The 17,250-nt window shown below is 57.0% G+C and overlaps 1 protein-coding gene across 2 annotated transcripts in view; it reads left to right on the forward strand.

The window, feature by feature from the left end:
- Positions 1-17,250, forward strand: part of RET (ret proto-oncogene) — a 54,512-nt gene that overhangs the window by 23,544 nt on the left and 13,718 nt on the right. The window contains exons 2-11 of one of the 2 annotated variants that reach the window (XM_046654927.1): positions 1,824-2,087; positions 3,912-4,199; positions 6,443-6,684; positions 7,928-8,123; positions 9,319-9,518; positions 11,478-11,736; positions 12,474-12,599; positions 13,184-13,294; positions 13,850-13,972; positions 14,828-15,084. In XM_046654927.1, coding sequence (XP_046510883.1) covers positions 1,824-2,087; positions 3,912-4,199; positions 6,443-6,684; positions 7,928-8,123; positions 9,319-9,518; positions 11,478-11,736; positions 12,474-12,599; positions 13,184-13,294; positions 13,850-13,972; positions 14,828-15,084 — 2,066 coding nt within the window. The remainder of the gene's footprint in view (positions 1-1,823; positions 2,088-3,911; positions 4,200-6,442; positions 6,685-7,927; positions 8,124-9,318; positions 9,519-11,477; positions 11,737-12,473; positions 12,600-13,183; positions 13,295-13,849; positions 13,973-14,827; positions 15,085-17,250) is intronic. The other variant, XM_046654928.1, reaches the window with a different exon arrangement.

Below are 17,250 nucleotides of genomic sequence, written 5' to 3' on the forward strand. Positions count from 1 at the left end.
TGATGAGGAGTGTTGTTAGTGTCCCTTTTGGGCCAGGTCTTTGGCTTAACCAGAGCATCTCTGCTCCCTCCTCTTGCTCTCTCTCTCCTCCTCTCTCTGTCTCCCTGCCTCCTTCCCTTTCTTTCTCTTCCCTCCCTCTCTTTTCTCTCTCTCTCTCTCTTCCTTCCCCTCCCTCCTTGGTGGCCAGGCCAATCTGGCAGGGCAGCATCCACACGGGGGCAGACAGGACCAAAGGCACACTTCCCTCCAAGTTGTTGTTCCCAGCCTGGCTGCCTTTGAGGTTGGCTGCCTTTGAGGTCATCCTTGGGAAACATTCCTCAGTGCAAGCAGCCTTCCAGTTCTCTTACTGTTTTACCACTTTGGGATCCTGAAAGTCTTACCTGTTCTCTTCATCTGACTGCAGTCGGCACTTGATTGTTTCCCACACCTGAGTGTGTCCTTGAGGACCCAGGTGGCCCCAGGGCTGTCTGCAGACGACCTGCTGCTCACCCTCATGGCCGTGAGGAAAGTGGGATGTAGGTGATTGAAAAGAGAAATTGATTACACACAAATGCAGTATTTCTAGTGTTTGCTTTGTGTGTGGGTATTTTTTTTTGTGCATTATAGAGTATATTTGCAAATTTTTGATGGTTTTTAAGCATTTTTTGCCTATTTATCCATCTTCTAAGAAATTCTTACTATTTTTAAAAGTTTTTTATTATGAAAAATGCTGAACATACACGAAGTCATCAGAGTCGTAGGATGAGCTCCTGCGTGGGCTCGCCCAGCACAGCCATGGTCCGCATCGGCCTTCCTCCTGGCATTTACAGCTCTACCCATGGCTCCTCAGTGCCCAGTTCTTTAGGCAAAATTTACATAGACTGAAATGCACAAATCTTGGCTGCACATCATTGACAAATGGATGTGCCCATGTGACCCACACCCCTATCAGGATATGGAATCTTTACATTCCCCAGAACATTCCCTCCTGCCCTTCCCAGTCTGTGCCTCCCCTGACCCCCAACAGGTAGCCGGTCTGGTTTCTGTCACCTAAAATCAGTCTAGAATCATGCCACGTGTATTCTTTTGTGCCTGGCTTCTTCCATTTAGCATGACGTCAATGAGATCTGTCCAGGTTGTTGTGGGTATGGATGGTTCATCCCTTTTCATTGCTGCATAAGATTCCGCAGTGTGAGAGACCACAGTTTGCTTGTCCATTCCTGTCCTGAAGGGCATCTGGGCTGTTTCCAGTTCTTGGCTATGAACAACACTGCCATTTGTGAATAGTCATTTGATGGACATATATTTCCGTTTCTCTTGGATAAATGGAGTGGAATTTCTGGATCAGATGGTAGGAGTGTGCTTAACTTCAGATGAAGATTTATTAAAGTCCCTTATTCATTTTGGGCAAGTATTGCTTGCTTGCCTTGTCTGCCAGCATCTTATAAGCTTGAAAACTCTGGCTCCAGGTGCTGTGTTCAGAAGCCTGGGGGAACTCCTGGCTCTGTGTGCTCATGTGCTTGTCAAACAGGTAATTGAGATTGGTTGTGCAATGGTTGTATAATGCCTTCGCTTCCTCCTTTTTATGTTTCCATTTTAAAGCAGTGTATTTTCAGCTAGCATTTAGCTATACAAATAATTGTGTGTTGATGTTCTTAGGACTACAGATGAGAAGATCCTACTAAGGTCACAGTTTTAAATTAGTGATTTTTGGGGGGGGGGGACGTCTGCAAAACGCTTTTGTCAAAGTGTGAAATAAAGCCACTGGGGAGTGTCTGCCTGGGAGCATCCTTGGGCTCTGTCACCACCCCTCCCTCCCTCACGCGCTTCCCTGCTTCCTGCAGCCCCTCTGGGACTCTACTTCTCAAGGGATGCTTACTGGGAGAAGCTGTATGTGGACCAGCCGGCCGGCACACCCCTGCTCTATGTCCACGCCCTGCGTGATGTCCCTGAGGAGGTGCCCACCTTCCGCCTGGGACAACACCTCTATGGTGCCTACCGTACGCGGCTGCACGAGAATGACTGGATCCGCATCCAGGAGGACACGGGTCTTCTTTACCTTAACCAGAGCCTGGACCACAGCTCCTGGGAGAAGCTCAGCGTCCGCAGTAAGGAAGCAGCCCGGATCCCACCCACCTCCCCTTGTCTCATCCCCCAACAGCCCATGTCACACCGAGGCTCAGAGGGTGGTTTCCCCAAGACTCCTGCTGTGTGAGAGTGGAAGCAGTGGGATGAGGCTGGCCTGCCTCTGTGTCCAGCTTGGCGAGGGAGCCAGGATGAGTGTGGGGGCCACTGATAACCCTGGGCCTTCTGAGGCTGTTGGGATTTTGGAGAACCCGTGTGAAGGATTTGGGTACTTTTTCCATGCTAGACCCAGATCCCTTTTCCAGTTGGGTTAACAACGACTTATTTAGGGTTGTGAGAGGGGTTAAGAGGGGCTGGAAAAATCCCAAGGTTTTGATTTAGCAAATGATCTGGAACTTGCTGGAGAAGCAGCACTTTCCATAGAAAGCCTGTCTTCCCATCAGCAACAAGCTGCCCTTGGTGCCTGTGGGGACTTGGACCTGGTGCCAAGGAGGAAAGGGGAGCAGAAGGAAGACCTAGCCAGCTTCTTAGAGCAGGAGTCAGAGCCAGAGCGAAGGCCATGTGTGACCCTGGTCCTGGGGGACAAGGTGGGGCATGGAGCAGAGTTCTGCCTTGTGGCATGAAATGGTGATCACACACCTAAGTAGTCTGCCCCACCTCTGAGCACCTCCTCCGGAGACATGGCCTCACTGGACCCTCAAACCAGCCCTGAGCCCCCTTGTGCATGCCTGTGAATGAAGAGTTGACAGCACTGCCCAGAAGGGGCAAAATGACTGCACCCATCTGCCAAGTAAAGCCAGGGTCACATGGTGGGCCACCCACCAGGTCACCCCAGAGGGTTCCTGGAGGACGTAGCATCTGAGATGGGTCTTGGTTCCACACACACAGTTGCCACAATCTTCATCTCGAGCCCCCGTGAGGAACTTGAAGCACTAAAGTCCTTGGCGGGGAGGCCAGAGTGGAATTGCTGAGGGTCTGTGTTTCACAGGACACCTGTTCTGTTTGTGATTGGAGAGTGGCCTCATGCACTTGTCAGATCCAGGCAGGGGAGAAACCACACAGTAACCTGAGCAGAGAAAGTTTGAGTAGAGAATTAGTAACTACAGCAGGGATTGAAGCAACGAAGGACAGGCTAGTGAAAAGCAAGGAGAACTCTAATGAATACGGGAAGGGCAGGTGTGAGGAGCAGCCACAACGTAGGGCTGAGATAGAGAGAGAGCGCAGGAAGAGCCTCCCCAACCCCCGCCGGGGTCCAGACTCTGTTGGAGGGAGAGTCCGCTGTGGTGCCTCCATGATGGAATTTCCTGGAAGTCCCCCTCTAGGTGCTGGGGAAGTCTGGCCATGGGGTATGTCTCTGCAGACGCGTCAGGATGAAAGCGCCTGGGGAGGGTGAGAGGAGGGTGGGCTGCTGGTCATCACACAAGGTAGGAGCCAGCCCTGGGGAAGCTCTTGACCTGGTGTTAGAGCCGGGGCTCCGGGCACCCCTCTGAGAGGCGCAGTGATGTGACTGGGGGCATCCTGGGGGAGCGTTAGACCCAGTGCTCAGGGCGCTGAGGAGGGTATTTGAGCTGAGACCTGAATGACAAGAGGGGTCGGCCTGTAAGGCACCTCCAGGCAGAGGGAGCAGAGCCACAGGGCCCTGAGGCAAAGACAGACCCTGGGTCCGGGGTGCCTGGGGGCAAGCGGAAGGTGGCAGGCCTGGGCAGAGAGCCCAGTGGAGCCCTGTGGACCATGGTGAGGACTGAGCTTTACAGCAGCCCTGGAACTCCTGCCCGCTCTGTCCCGTTCCGCAGCACCCGGCAGGGGTGACTGATGCCCCACCGACCTGACTTCTTCTCTCTCTGCAGATGGGGGCTTCCCCCTGCTCACCGTCTACCTCCAGGTCTTCCTGTCACCCACGTCCCTGCGTGAGGGCGAGTGCCAGTGGCCAGGCTGTGCCCGTGTGTACTTCTCCTTCATCAACACCTCCTTCCCAGCTTGTGGCTCCCTCAAACCCCGGGAGCTCTGCTTCCCCGAGACAGGCCTCTCCTTCCGCGTTCGGGAGAACAGGCCTCCTGGCACCTTCCACCAGTTCCGCCTGCTGCCCGTGCAGTTCCTCTGCCCCAACGTCAGCGTGGCCTACAGGCTCCTGGGAGGTGAGTGCCGGCCTCACTGGGCCATTCCTTGGTGCCTGCTGCGTCCCAGGCATGGCGCTGCAAACCCTCGACATGAGCCATCTGTTTACTCTTCACCACCACACCATCCATTCATTTAACGTTCCAGAAATATCTCTTGTGTGACTTTCATGGACCAGGTTCTGTTCTAGGGGCCAAAGATGTGACGGTGAACAAATCAGGCCAAAATCCTGCCTGCCTGGAGCTTCCATTCCTGTGGGAGATGGAGACCATGCACGTGCTAAGGAAATCGGGTGGCCTCTGAAGTAAAGCTGAGAGGGCGTGGAGCGGTGGAGACCACTGTCTTCATTCGAGTGGCTGTGGAAGGGGGTACAGGAGCAAAGGTGGGAGGGCACCAGGCAAGCAGGGCTAGCTCCTTCGAGAGCACCAAATGGGGACCCCGTAGCCAAAATGGAGTGAGCGAAAGGGAGGGTGGAGGCCAACGAGGGCAGAGAAGCTCCTGAGGAGGAGGCAAGTTCCCACTGAGGGACTAGGGAGTCATGGAAGGCTTTTGGGGCAGGGAAGTATTGACAGTTCCTGATTTTCCTTTAAGGATTAGTCTGGCTACTGTGTTAGGAATGATTTGGGGTGGGGCAGTTTAGGGTGGGAGGAGGGAAACAGGACACTATGTGAGAAATCCCTGAGCAAGAGGATAAGGACTGGGCCGAGGGTGGAAGCCACGGGGCAATGAGAAGCAGGCAGCTCCTGGGCATGTTTTGAAGGAAGACCCAGAAGGATTTCATGATAAGTTGGATGTGGGGTGTTGAGGGAAAGAGGAAACCAAGCTTGGCTCCAGGATTCTGCCTGAGCAGCTGCAAGGACAGCCAACCTTACCACAAGATGACCCTGCCTCAAGATGGTCCTGAGGAGGCCAAGAGCACAGGTGTGGGGCACGGGGAGAGAGTTGGATCCCAGTGGGGAAGAAAGAAGGCAGCTGAGCAGCCACATGTGAGGTGCCATTAAACCGTTTAAAGGCAAGGAACTGGGACTCAAAAGGAGCACTTACTACCTGGACTGCTAGGAGGTAGAAGCTGGATTCACACCAGTTTTATTGCATACACGGTGATAACGCTAAAGAAAATCTCCGTAAAGTGAGAAGTCAGTCCTGCCCGCAGCATCCTTTCACCTGCCCTGTGGCAGGGATAGGTGTCTGTGCAAGGTTGCCGGCAAAGCATGGGGTTTAGCATGCTGCCCTTTTTCACTAAAAAGTACATAATTAAATTTTGTTGAGCATGTTTTTGTAACCATAAACAATAGAGGGAAACTTTCTATGATAAGCAGTTCCCACATGTGTAATCCACATGTAACGTGTGGCACTGATGTGAGATGTATGTGATGTCCCGTGGTCGGCTGTGAGGGTGGTCAGTGTTGACCTTCAGGCCTTCAGCATTTCCCCTTTTCTGGGTTATGTCTGGAGGATGAATTCCAGGACAGGCTTGGGGCGAAGAGTGTGTTGGTTACTGGTCCTGCCTTCACCCAGTTGTGGGAAGATACAAGAGTGACTAAACCTACAAGTGTGCCTGGGGAGGTACAGGCACCATTGCCTTCATCATCCCATCTTCTAGTGAGGAAATGGAGGCACAGAGAGACAGAACAACCAGCCTGGGGCCACACAGCCATGAGGTGTAGAGCAGGGATTTGAACCAGGCAGGTGGAAATATTTGTGTTAACGTAAAATCATACACCAGTATCCACTGTGTTTGTTTTCAAGGGTGGTATTGTGCCTTTATTTCTCCCATCTCTAAAATGAGCACATATTGCTTCCATATTAAAAAAAAAAAAAAAAAATCCTAACATTTTTTCAAAAACCAGCAAATGCTGGAGTTGAATCTCTGGGCCTGCAGCCTGGCTGAGCTGGTGCCACCCCTCCCCACAGCCGAGGCAAGACGCGTGAAGGGGGCACAGCCCTCCTGGGGTGATCAGGCTGAGGACCTGTCGCAGGCCTCCTGGTCCCAGTTCTTCCCCATCTGCGCCAGTGAAGGCTGAAGCCACAGCAAAGCTCAGTACAGTCATCGCTGCAGACTGGAGTGCTGTGCCCCGGCGGAGCCAAGGAGTCTGGGAGGGCAGGGCCCTCGGGGAGCGCAGGGCCCGCGGCCAGCATGCACCCCAGCTGTCCACAAAGACCCCTCCCATGCCACCACTCCTAGTGGACCCCTGAGCTGGGCAACTCACCCTATCCCCAGCCCACGGGTCATGCTGGGGTGCCTTGTCTGCTTCGTGTGCAGGGGAGAGTCTGCCATTCCGCTGTGCCCCGGACAGCCAGGAAGTAAGCACGCGCTGGGCCCTGGACCGCGAGCGGCGGGAGAAGTACGAGCTGGTGGCCGTATGCACGGTGCGCATCGGTGCGCGCGAGGAGGAGGTGATGGTGCCCTTCCTCGTGACCGTGTACGATGAGGACGACTCAGCGCCCACCTTCCTCGGGGGCGTTGATACTGCCAGCGCCGTGGTGGAGTTCAAGCGGAAGGAGGTGCCTAGCAGCTCGTGTGCTTGTCTGTTGTGGGCCATCCGTCTGTCTGGTCGGTGTCTGCCTCTCCATCTGCCATTTATCCTTGGTCTGTTCAGCTGGCCATCCCACCATCCAGCCACGTGGCCCACGATCCTTTTGGTTATTTGTCTTTCATTTGTCCGTCCGTCTGTCGGGGTTTTCTGTCCGCCTCCAAGGCAGCTGAAGGGGACAGAGGAGGCCAGCCCGTTGGCACCCAGTTGACCGCTGACCTGGCAGGCCGAGCCCCTGGGTGCCCAGCCTGTGTGTGACCAGGCCGGCAAGGCCCATGGACGCTAGTCTGGGGACGCACCTGTGCCACTGAGCGGGCGCGGCGCTCTGCCCCGAAGAGGGGAGAGGACATGTGCCGGGAGCCGGCCTATCAGGCCCTCAAGGGAGGGCCCTTGATGTTCTGGAGGGTACTTGGGAGTGGAAAGGCAGTGGATCCAGCGGGGATCGCCCTACGCCTCCCCGCCCCTCTCTGGTCCACGCAGATGGAGCGTGACTGCCACCTGCTGGGCCTTGGGCAATCCTGCAGCCGGCTGACTACAGTGGGAGGGCGCGGCTGTAGGGTGTTATCTTTGCCTGCATCTCTGGGCACCCCAGGAGCAGGTCTGGTGGATGGGCTGGCGGGCAGGAGAAAAATACATCTTGTGGAGAAATGTCGCATGAGCTTGGCAGGGCCGCCTTGGGGTGACAGCAGGAACCCCGGTTAGCAGAGAGAGCAGAGGTACCCTGTGACTTTGCTCAGTCTTCCTCGTGATCCCTCCAGCCTGGTATACAGAAGATGCTTGGAGGAGAGCGTTCTGGTGTACACCTGGGTGTGGGTCCTGGCTCTGCCATGTATGGCTGCATGACACTAAGCTAATCCCTCCACCCTGGGCGCCCAGCTTCCTCAGGGGAGAGTAGGGGTACTCACTCTGCTCTGGGGGGACCTGGATGAGGCCTGCCAGCAGGGTACCAGGGCATCTGCTCTAGTCCATCCTGACAGGAAGATGTCTGTCACACCTGTTGCTCAGGTGAGGCACAGTGGCCTAGGGAGGGTGACCGGGCCAGGCTGGTGAGGGGTGCCATGGGAACTTGAACCAGGTCACCCTGTCTCTAGAGCTAGCTCTGACTGCACACACCTGCTCCACCTGTGGGGCACACGTCCTCCCGTGGTCTTGGGCTTCAGGAACTCTGAGGGGTCTCTCTCACCGGGTCTGACTGGCACCCCTGTTCTCTGCAGGGCACTGTGGTGGCCACACTACGTGTCTTCGATGCGGATGTAGTGCCGGCGTCTGGGGAGCTCCTGAGGCGGTACACAAGCACGCTGCTCCCTGGGGACGCCTGGGCCCTCCAGACCTTCCGTGTAGAGCACTTGCCCAATGAGACTTTGGTCCAGGCCAACGGCAGCTTTGTGCGGGCCACCGTGCATGACTACAGTAAGAGGGGCCAGGCATGGCCTGGCTGGGCTCCCCAGGGAACTGTTCTTGGCAGGACAGCTCCCTGCACACACAGTCACCTGTCCTGGTCCTCTGAGCCCCAGGCAGCCGCCCCTTCCTCCCCTCCACCCAGCCCTTCCTTATCTCTGTTGGGCTCACTGTGGCCACCTTGGTGGGATTTCATGGGCTGTCCTCTCTCCCTGAACTACCCTATGGCCAACCCTGGCAGGACCCCCACCACACCTCCCCATGCTGACCACACCAGGGCTCACTGCAAACACCTATGTCATTGCCTGAGGCCTTTCTTGCCCCTGGCACCTGTTTTGCCGCCCCCCAGGTGCCCGAGTGCCAGGGGATCATTGCTCCCCCCACCAGCAGCTCTCTATTAACAGGAGTTGGTGTACAATAGCAGCCCCATGCCCTCGAGTAGGAGGATTCTGAGGTGACTGTCCTGTTTGGCTTCTGGAATGCACCCGCAGGGCTAAGCTCCAGGTGCCCACCATGCTCACCTGTGGGATGGGCATCTTCACCAGCTGCCTTGCCTCCCTCCCGTGCCCTCCTGCCCATGTCTTCTGGGATCACCTTCCAAATACCCCAGTTGCACTTGGATTTTAGGATCTGCTTTTAGGGGAACCCAGGATCACTGGTACATTTATTCCTTTCTGCTTGGCTGATCCATACATCGTGTGTACCAGATTCCCCTCCCCCAATCCTTCTATCTCTACTAAACCAGAACCATAGCCTTGGCACGTGGCAGGTACACAGAAGTGTGTCAGCTCCCAGGCACTGGAGACCTGTGGAGTCCACGGGTCCCCTGGAGGCTGCTGCTGTTGAGAGTTCTCTGGGGGAACTGGAGGGCCAGAACAGTCTTTCCAGGGCCTCAGTGGTGGTGGGTCTTTACCTTGTGTGTGCCCACCCCCCACAAACACACACACACACGCACACAAAGACACATTACCTCGCAGCTGAGAAGGGTTCTCTGGGCTTCCAGCTCAGCACAACAGCTAACGTTCAACTGGTGGTTCTAACTTAGCCTTGCCTGCCAGGTCTGTTATCTGTGCGTGTGAAAGTATATGTTTGCACAAGTGTGCATGTGTGTGCAGGATATGCATCTGGGAGGAGGTATGCATTGGCACGGGGGAGTGGCCCCAGGCCCGGACCAGCTAGGCAGTCATCACCGTGCCCCCACCCGCAGGGCTGGTTCTGAATAGGAGCCTCCCCATCTCGGAGAGCCGCGAGCTGCAGCTGGCCGTGCTAGTCAACGACTCGGACTTCCAGGGCCCTGGTGAGGGCATCCTCCTCCTCCACTTCAACGTGTCTGTGCTGCCCGTCAGCCTGCGCTTGCCCAGCGCTTACTCCTTCACCGTGAGCAGGCGGGCCCGCCGCTTTGCCCAGGTGAGGCCTGCTGCCTGCCTGAGGAGGGGCGTGGAGACCCAGGGGACCCAGGATGGGGCACTCTGTTTAGAGGATTGCAAGCAGGGCTGGGAGTGGGTGACAGCCCCTCCCTGGGCTAACTGTACACGGAGTGGGGGAGGCCCAGGCACAGGGCCTGAGAGGCTGGGGCTGTGGGAGAGTGGAACACAGGCAGGGCTGGTGGGCTCCCTGAGCCCTCTTTTTTAACCTCTCCCTTCTTGGTAACTTTAAAACATGTTTTCTACTAATGTAAGAGTAACGCCAGGTAAATCTACGTGTGCTGACTTGGAAGACATTCCTGGTGGATTGTTAAGTGAAAAAGTGGTTTGCAGAAATATTGGGCTCACGTGGCTCTGTATGTTCAAAAACAAATCTTCATTGACGGAAATTTGCAAGCCTGTAAACGCAGGCGGCAGTTAACCCTGGCGCCCTCTGTGGGGAGAAGCTGGGAGTGCTTCCACTTTTTACTCAGCAAGTAGCTTTGCTAGAGCTTATCCTGTGTTTGTCATTGGAAAATAATGATTAGAAGTGGAAAAAATAAAGTAATAAGTATCCATCAAAGAAAATAAGTGATAGAGAGGAGGGACCAAGTCTTCCCTTAACAAGTAGTGCTTAGCATTTTGGTGCAGTTCTTTCTAGAATGTTTCTCTTAAGCACTTTTTAAAGTTTCCTTGCAGTTACGGCATGCATATGATTTAACATACTGCTCTCTCCTAGTGGAGCGGCTGTGGATACATCCTCTTCAGAACGTCATGTTTAGGGCCATCTCCTGTTGTCCCAGTGGTTTTGCCAGTTTCTGTGGTTGGTTCTCGTGCCCCCTCCACTCCTGGCAGCCACTGGGGCCCAGCGCAAAAAGGACCCCACCCTTAGACATATCTAAGCTTCTTGACCTGCCACCCACCCCGGGGGCCTTTTCACGAAGGCAGGGGTTAAGGATAGTGGGAGGTGATGAGGCAGAGGGCCCTGATGGATTTCCGAGGGCGGCTGAGTGGGAGCAGACTGGAGGTGGGTCACCTGTGCTGAAACAGACTCAGGAGACCACAGGGACCTGAGTCCCAGTCCAGCCCCAGACTCACTGGGGTCTCTCACCCCCTCCCTAGCTTTATGATTATAAATGGAAGATAGTGACCTTGGGCAATTTTGAGGATCACATCAGAGAGTGGAAGTGAGCACGCTTTGTATGGGGAAATGCTGGGAGACCCAGGAGGCTGGTTTTGTTGCGGTGTCAGGTGTGGGCTGGGAGGAGCCTGGCTCTGCCCTGAGCTAAGCAAGGACCTGCTGTGTGGCTGCAGTCAGGGCCCCACCCCAGCCTCGCCACGCCCCCGCCTGACTCCAGGCCCCAGCCTGGCATCTCTGGGAGAAGCATCCCCTCTTCCTCAGGGATTCCAGCCAAAGTCCCGGAAGGCCCCAAATCCTATGTGGAACAGGCAGCCCCATTGCACGAGTCATGTGAGCCGGGTGCAGTGCTCTGACCGACCAGGCGAGTGACCTGGGAGGGAGTGGACCACCCTAGCCACAGGCACTAAGGATGGGAACTGTGGTCTCCAGAGCAAAACTGACCTGGCCAGAAGAAGCGAAGGAGGTACATTGGGGGGGATCCAGTTGGCCTTTGTGCTGAATGAGTAAGCAAGTGAGGAATGAACCAGACTAGCCTGCTCCTCCCTGCAGCGCCAGCCACTAACCAAACCTCAGTGCACTAAGTTGCTTTCACCTCCAGCTCCCAGGAGCTGGGGTAGATGGTGGTGTGATGGCCTGGGAAGGGCCAGGCAGGTGGATGGGTCTGCAGGTTCCAGGGCATGGAGGATGGGGAGTCAGGGGGGCTGCCATCCCCGGGCTGCGTAGGGGACTGTTCCAGGACTCGGGCTACCTGGGAGCCTCTCCAGCTGCCATCGCAGGCTGGTCCAGCCACCAGCTAAGGCGTTCCCTGTGCCCCCTGCCTAGATTGGGAAAGTCTGTGTGGAGAACTGCCAGGAATTCAGTGGCATCCATGTGCAGTATAAGCTGCAGCTTCCCAGCGCCAACTGCAGTGCCCTGGGGGTGGTCACCTCGGCTGAGGACACCTCAGGGACCCTGTTCGTGAATGACACGGAGGCCCTGCGGCGGCCCGAGTGTACCCAGCTCCAGTACACAGTGGTGGCCGCTGACCGGCCGACCCGCAGGCAGGCCCAGGCCCCAGTGCTCGTCACCGTGGAGGGGACGTGTGAGTGCCGGGGCCCTGTGAGGGTCGGGATGGGTGGAGTGTGGTGGGGCCACGGGCTTCCCGCACATGGAAGGGGCCTGGTCCTGCTCCCTGCATCTACTGGCAGCTTCCCTGAGCCTGTCTCCTTCCCTGTAACATGAGAATAACAATGCATGCCACATGGCGGAGCTGGAGGGACAAGGGGAAAGTGGGAAACAACTTAGCCCAGAGTGACCATGCAATAAATGGTCACCATTCCCCATCACCACTGTCACGCATTCTGCACGAGCACTTGCCTCAGGGCTGCCAAATGAAATACAGGACCCGAGTTAAATTTCAATTTCAGGTCAACAATGAGCAGTTTTTTATGTCCCATGTAACCTTTGCAGAGTCTCTTAGAAGACAAACTTCCAAGCGTGTCCACGTAATATTAGGGACTTTACACAAAGCGAGCATTCACTCTTTATTTGAAATTCAGATTTAACTGGGCGTCCTATGCATCACTGGCTAAGTCTGGCCACCTTACACCCTCCCTCCATACTTATCCCAGTCCAGTAGCTGTCCCCACTTTGTGACTATGGTGCCAGCGCCCTTCCCCAGCAGGCCCCACCCCTGCCCTGCACCTTGGTGCTGAATCACCCTCGCCCTCTGGGCTCTGCCCATGGGAGCAGCTCAGCCAGTGCTGCCCCTGTCTGAGGGTGCTGGCTGGACACTGGACCCCGGCCGGCCCCCTGTGACCTGCTTTCTGCCACCCCCAGACATGGCTGAGGAGCCAGGCTGCCCCCTGTCCTGTGCAGTCAGCAAGAGGCGGCCCGAGTGTGAGGAGTGTGGTGGCCTGGGCTCTCTGACCGGCAGGTGCGAGTGGAGACAGGGAGATGGCAAAGGTAGGCCCCACGCAGAGCCACACAGATCACTGCAGCTGGGTGATCAAGAGGGGTGGTGATGGCTGAGTGGAAACGGGGTCCATGTAGGCCCTTCCAGCCTCTGCGGTGGCCCTCCCCACTCCAAGTCTGTTCTCCAGCACCTTGTCCCCCATTGTGGCTCCTGATGTCAGGAGAGGGCGGGCAGGAGTGCAGAGTGTGGGCAGCACAAGGACAGTCAGGCTGTTCATCACTGGGGCCACAGGTGCCCGGGGGCTGGACTCTCTTTGGGCTTTGGAAGGTCTGGGCCAAAGTTGGGAGGTGCAGGGGACAGAGAGGCTCTACCTGGGACGTCCTAGGCCAAGGAATGTGGCCCCAGGGAAGGAGGGGCCTGAGCTGGCTTGGATGTGGACCCTGTCGACTCTAAGCCGCGCCCACCACAAGGGTCTCACTCATGGTTTCCCTGCGCGGGCCTCAGTTTGCTCCTTGGAGGGGCCGGTCTGGCCTAGGAGGCCCTGGGCTTCCGCCCTCTTGGCTCTAGTGGTCTGACCAGGGCAGGCACTCCCATGTGACCCGGGTGGAGGTGACCGGCCCACTGTGTGTCGCAGGGATCACCAGGAACTTCTCCACCTGCTCCCCCAGCATCAGGACCTGCCCCGATGGCCACTGTGACGCTGTGGAGAGCAGAGATGCCAATGTCTGCCCCCAGGACTGCCTCCGTAAGCAGCTTGCTGGGCCTGCGAGGTCAACCCGAGCCAGCATGGGGCCCGGGGTGGGTGGGGGTAGTGAGGGGGAGAGGCTTGGACTCCCATCTCTACTTCAGCCAGACTGACCGAGCTCCTGAGTTTTATGTCCCAAACCGTTTTCTAACATTTCATTTGAACAAAGGGCTCTGCCCCCCCAGAACTGTGGAGCTTGGTGCCCTGACCTGCACTCTGCAGTGTCCCCCTGGTCAGCTCACATGGAGGCAGCTCCCTCTCCCCCGTTCTGCTGACTCCTGGCTGCCCCTTCTCTGCTTCTGAAAAGCAACTGTGTGTGGACCTCAGCAAGGGCCCTGGGCAGGCTATGGGTTCCCCCTCCCACCTGCTGTGGCCGGGGAACTGACTTAGGGGCAGGTCATGCTGAGACTCCTGCTCGGGTGATCCAGACTTCTGAGCTCACTGCCCTCCCTGCGCCTGAGCATGCTGACTTCAAGTGGGGAGGGCCCTCTTGCATTCCTGTCTGGTCACCCCAGGAAGCTGAGTGGGAGGCTGAGAGGCTGTTTCTGTCACCAGGAGGCGGCAGCATCATTGGTGGGCATGAGCCAGGGGAGCGCCGGGGGATTAAAGCCGGCTTCGGCATCTGCAACTGCTTCCCTGAGGAGAAGAAGTGCTTCTGTGAGCCGGAAGACAGCCAGGGTGAGAGGGGCTAGGCTTCCCACACCTCCCTGAGCCCCAGCGAGCCAGGGAGGAAATTGCAGGAAGGCAAGTGAAACCGGGGAGACCTTCTCCTTCCCTCTGGGCCTCGATTCCCCCATCTGTGCACACAAGGAGCTGGATGGGGGCCTCTGTAGAGTGCCTTCTGACCTGAAGTTCTACTATAAAGACTGGGCTAGAAAATTAGTTCTTCCACCAAATAACAGCATCTGCTCAGATTGTCCCTGTGCAGGCCCTTGACGGCACACAGCACTGACTGACTGGGTCCCCACCCCAGCCAGAGCCTCCAGGTGCCTCTTCTGGGGCAGCAGGTGGTGGGTGGCATGGGCTCCACTGAGCTCATGGGAGCCCAGGGACACTTTGCTGGTATTAGAGGTGTTGCATGGTCCTAGGTCCTGAGCCACATTCCTCCACTTCCCCCTTTTTATAAAGAAAATACAAAAGATATGGGGAACACAGAGGAAGGATTTCACCTCCCCGCCTGCCCTCCAGGGCCAGCTGGCTGCAGTGCCGCCTTCCACGGTTGGTGCAGTGGGTGCACTACATCTGCTGTGTGACCTTGGGCAGGCTGCTTACACTCTCTGTGCCTCTCATTCCTTGTGTAAGAGAGTGGTAACCGTCTCCAATAGGGAAACCATACCTGATGGTACCTGCCACCCTCAGTGCTGTTGGAGTGTTGGCAGTTGTTCTCCTACCTTCACTCCAGCAGCACTTGCTGCCTGCTCAAAGTTTGTCACAGCCACCACTTCCGGGCTGCTGTGAACCTGGCAGGCCGGAGACCTGGCCGCGCTGCGGACCCCTCCTGGCCTGTGGCCCCTCACACACCCCTGCCCGCAGCTCTGCTGTGTGACGAGCTGTGCCGCACAGTGATCGCAGCGGCCGTGCTCTTCTCCTTCATCGTCTCCGTGCTGCTCTCCACCTTCTGCATCCACCGCTACCACAAGAATGCCCACAAGCCGCCCATCGCCTCAGCCGAGATGACCTTCCGCCGGCCCACCCAGGCCTTCCCGGTCAGCTACTCCTCGGCCGGTGCCCGCCGGCCCTCGCTGGACTCCATGGAGAACCAGGTCTCTGTGGACGCCTTCAAGATCCCGGTGAGGTTCTACGGGAGGCAGCCCCTTCCAGAGGCCCTGCAGGTGGCGCTGGCCTCTGGTCTCCGGCAGCTGGAGGTGCAGACAGGAAGGGGCACGCAGGGCTCCTGCTGCGTGTCCTACAGCCCACGAGAGGCTAGTGCATCCTTCCCTGCCGGAGGACACCGCAAGCGTTACAGTAACCCTGCTGCCCTCACCGAGCTGCCTTCCAGGGAGGACAGAGGGCAGGGGGCTGAGAGCATGGAGGCTGTTTAGCGGCTGGAGACCAAAGGGTGCTGATTTAGGTGGACTGAGATTTGGGCCATGAGGATACTGGGAGGTCAGGCTATGCTGTACCTGACAGAGGAACTGTCCTGCAGGCGCCCCAAGGGCTGCAGGGAGGCCCTAAAGAGTGATGTGGATTTTATTCTCAGAGGGTGGGGCCCCTGGGGGTTGGGGCTTGAGCAGAAGAGGCCCATGTTCTGCTTCATTTGTGCGGCCACTCTGTTGGGGAGTCTAAGGGAGGGTGCAGAAGTAGGAGCCCTGTGATGAGGCACTGTCCCCATCCAGGCGAGAAATGGTAGCAGGTTGGGGCTTGGCCAGGATGGCAGCGGCAGGAGGGGAGTCCATCCGCAGTGGAGGGAGGGGTTGCTGAGGGGCCTCTGAGGCGCCCATGGTAGAGCCAGGCCCCACGGCTCTGTGACCAGCCATCCAACAGGGAGTGCCAGCCAGAGCCAGCAGGCTTCCCGAGCCCCTTCTGCATGGGAGGGCCTGGACCTGTGGTCAGCCCGTGCTCCTCAGAGGCTCCCATGCTGGCCAAGCCTCCCCTCTGCCTGCCGTGCCCCTTCAGCCTTCTCGTCGGGAATTCCCTGAGGTGCAGGAAGCCAGGTTCTGGGAGGGGCTGAGGGAAGTGCTTAGAGCTGAGGGTGCATGGGAACAGAAGTGCCACCCATGAGGTTGGGCAGGGAGCACTGCAGTGGGTGCACTTCGGCAGGGGCCTCCAGGCAGGAAGCTCAGCACCTTTCTGTAAGAGGGTGGACCGCGAGGCCCTGGGGCCCTGGCAGTCTCCAGCTCAGGCTGGGGTTTATAGGAAGTGCCATCCAAGGGGTGCTCACCCCTGGTGAGAGTCTGGGCCGTGGAGGCAGTTCCCGGAGGTGGTGGCCACTGTGGCCTCCCTCCCAGCTTTCCTAGTTCCAATCACTTGGCAGGTGTGGGGGGGGGGGCATCTACAACCCTTGTCACCAGCAGCATTTCAGCCTCCAGAGAAGACCTCTAGGATGAGCCATTTGATTCCTTTATATGCCCTGGTGGTTTGCAGTGAGGGGCACAGGAAGAGCACTTCTGGCAAGTGGACATGCACCACCCTCGGCCCATGTCACCTCTGGCCCGGAAGGCAGAGTGGCCAGAGCCCGACCTGAGGCCTGTGGGCCACACTGACCAGCTCTGGGGTCCTGGACACATTACTCAACCACTTGGCCTCAGTTTTCTCTTATATAAAGTGGGATGAGGCTGGCCCTGTGGTTGATTGGTTAAGTTCGCGCGCTTGCTTTGGTGGCCCAGGGTTTCACTGGTTCGGATCCTGGGCGCGGACATGGCACCGCTTGTCAGGTCATGTTGAGGCAGCGTCCCACATGCCACAACTGGAGGGACTCACAACTAAAATATACAACTATGTACTGGGGGAATTTGGGGAGAAAGAGCAATTTAAAAAAAAGGAAGATTGGCAACAGTTGTTAGCTCAGGTGCCAACCTTTAAAAAAAAATTAAAAAATAAAGTGGGGGGAATGATTTTGAACATTTTTAAGAGGATCAAGACGGTGATATTCATGCGTGCTTAGTGCATCTCTGTGTGCAGTAAATGGTTATCCAGTGCAGTGTGGAGGTGAGGACACCAGGGCAGTGATGACGAGGTTGTCAACTCTGACCCTGATTGTGGGTTCTCAAGGAACCCGAGATAACACCATGAGGCCCAGGAGCTGGCTGGGTGGTGCCCCTGGCCACGGTGCTGAGATTGGGCTTCCTCTGCAACCCAGATATCAGAAAGCATGGCTCTGGTCATCTGGGGGCAGCGGGTCCCCAGTGGTGTCATCCCAGTTGGTTGGGTGAGCCTGGCAGAGCACATTGTGAGCATCACCCTGAAATCACACCCATGCGCAGCTGCAGGGAGACTTGGGGAAGTGGATGCCCGGT

Source organism: Equus quagga, chromosome 2, assembly GCF_021613505.1.
Source record: "Equus quagga isolate Etosha38 chromosome 2, UCLA_HA_Equagga_1.0, whole genome shotgun sequence".
In the NCBI taxonomy this organism is placed as follows: domain Eukaryota; kingdom Metazoa; phylum Chordata; class Mammalia; order Perissodactyla; family Equidae; genus Equus; species Equus quagga.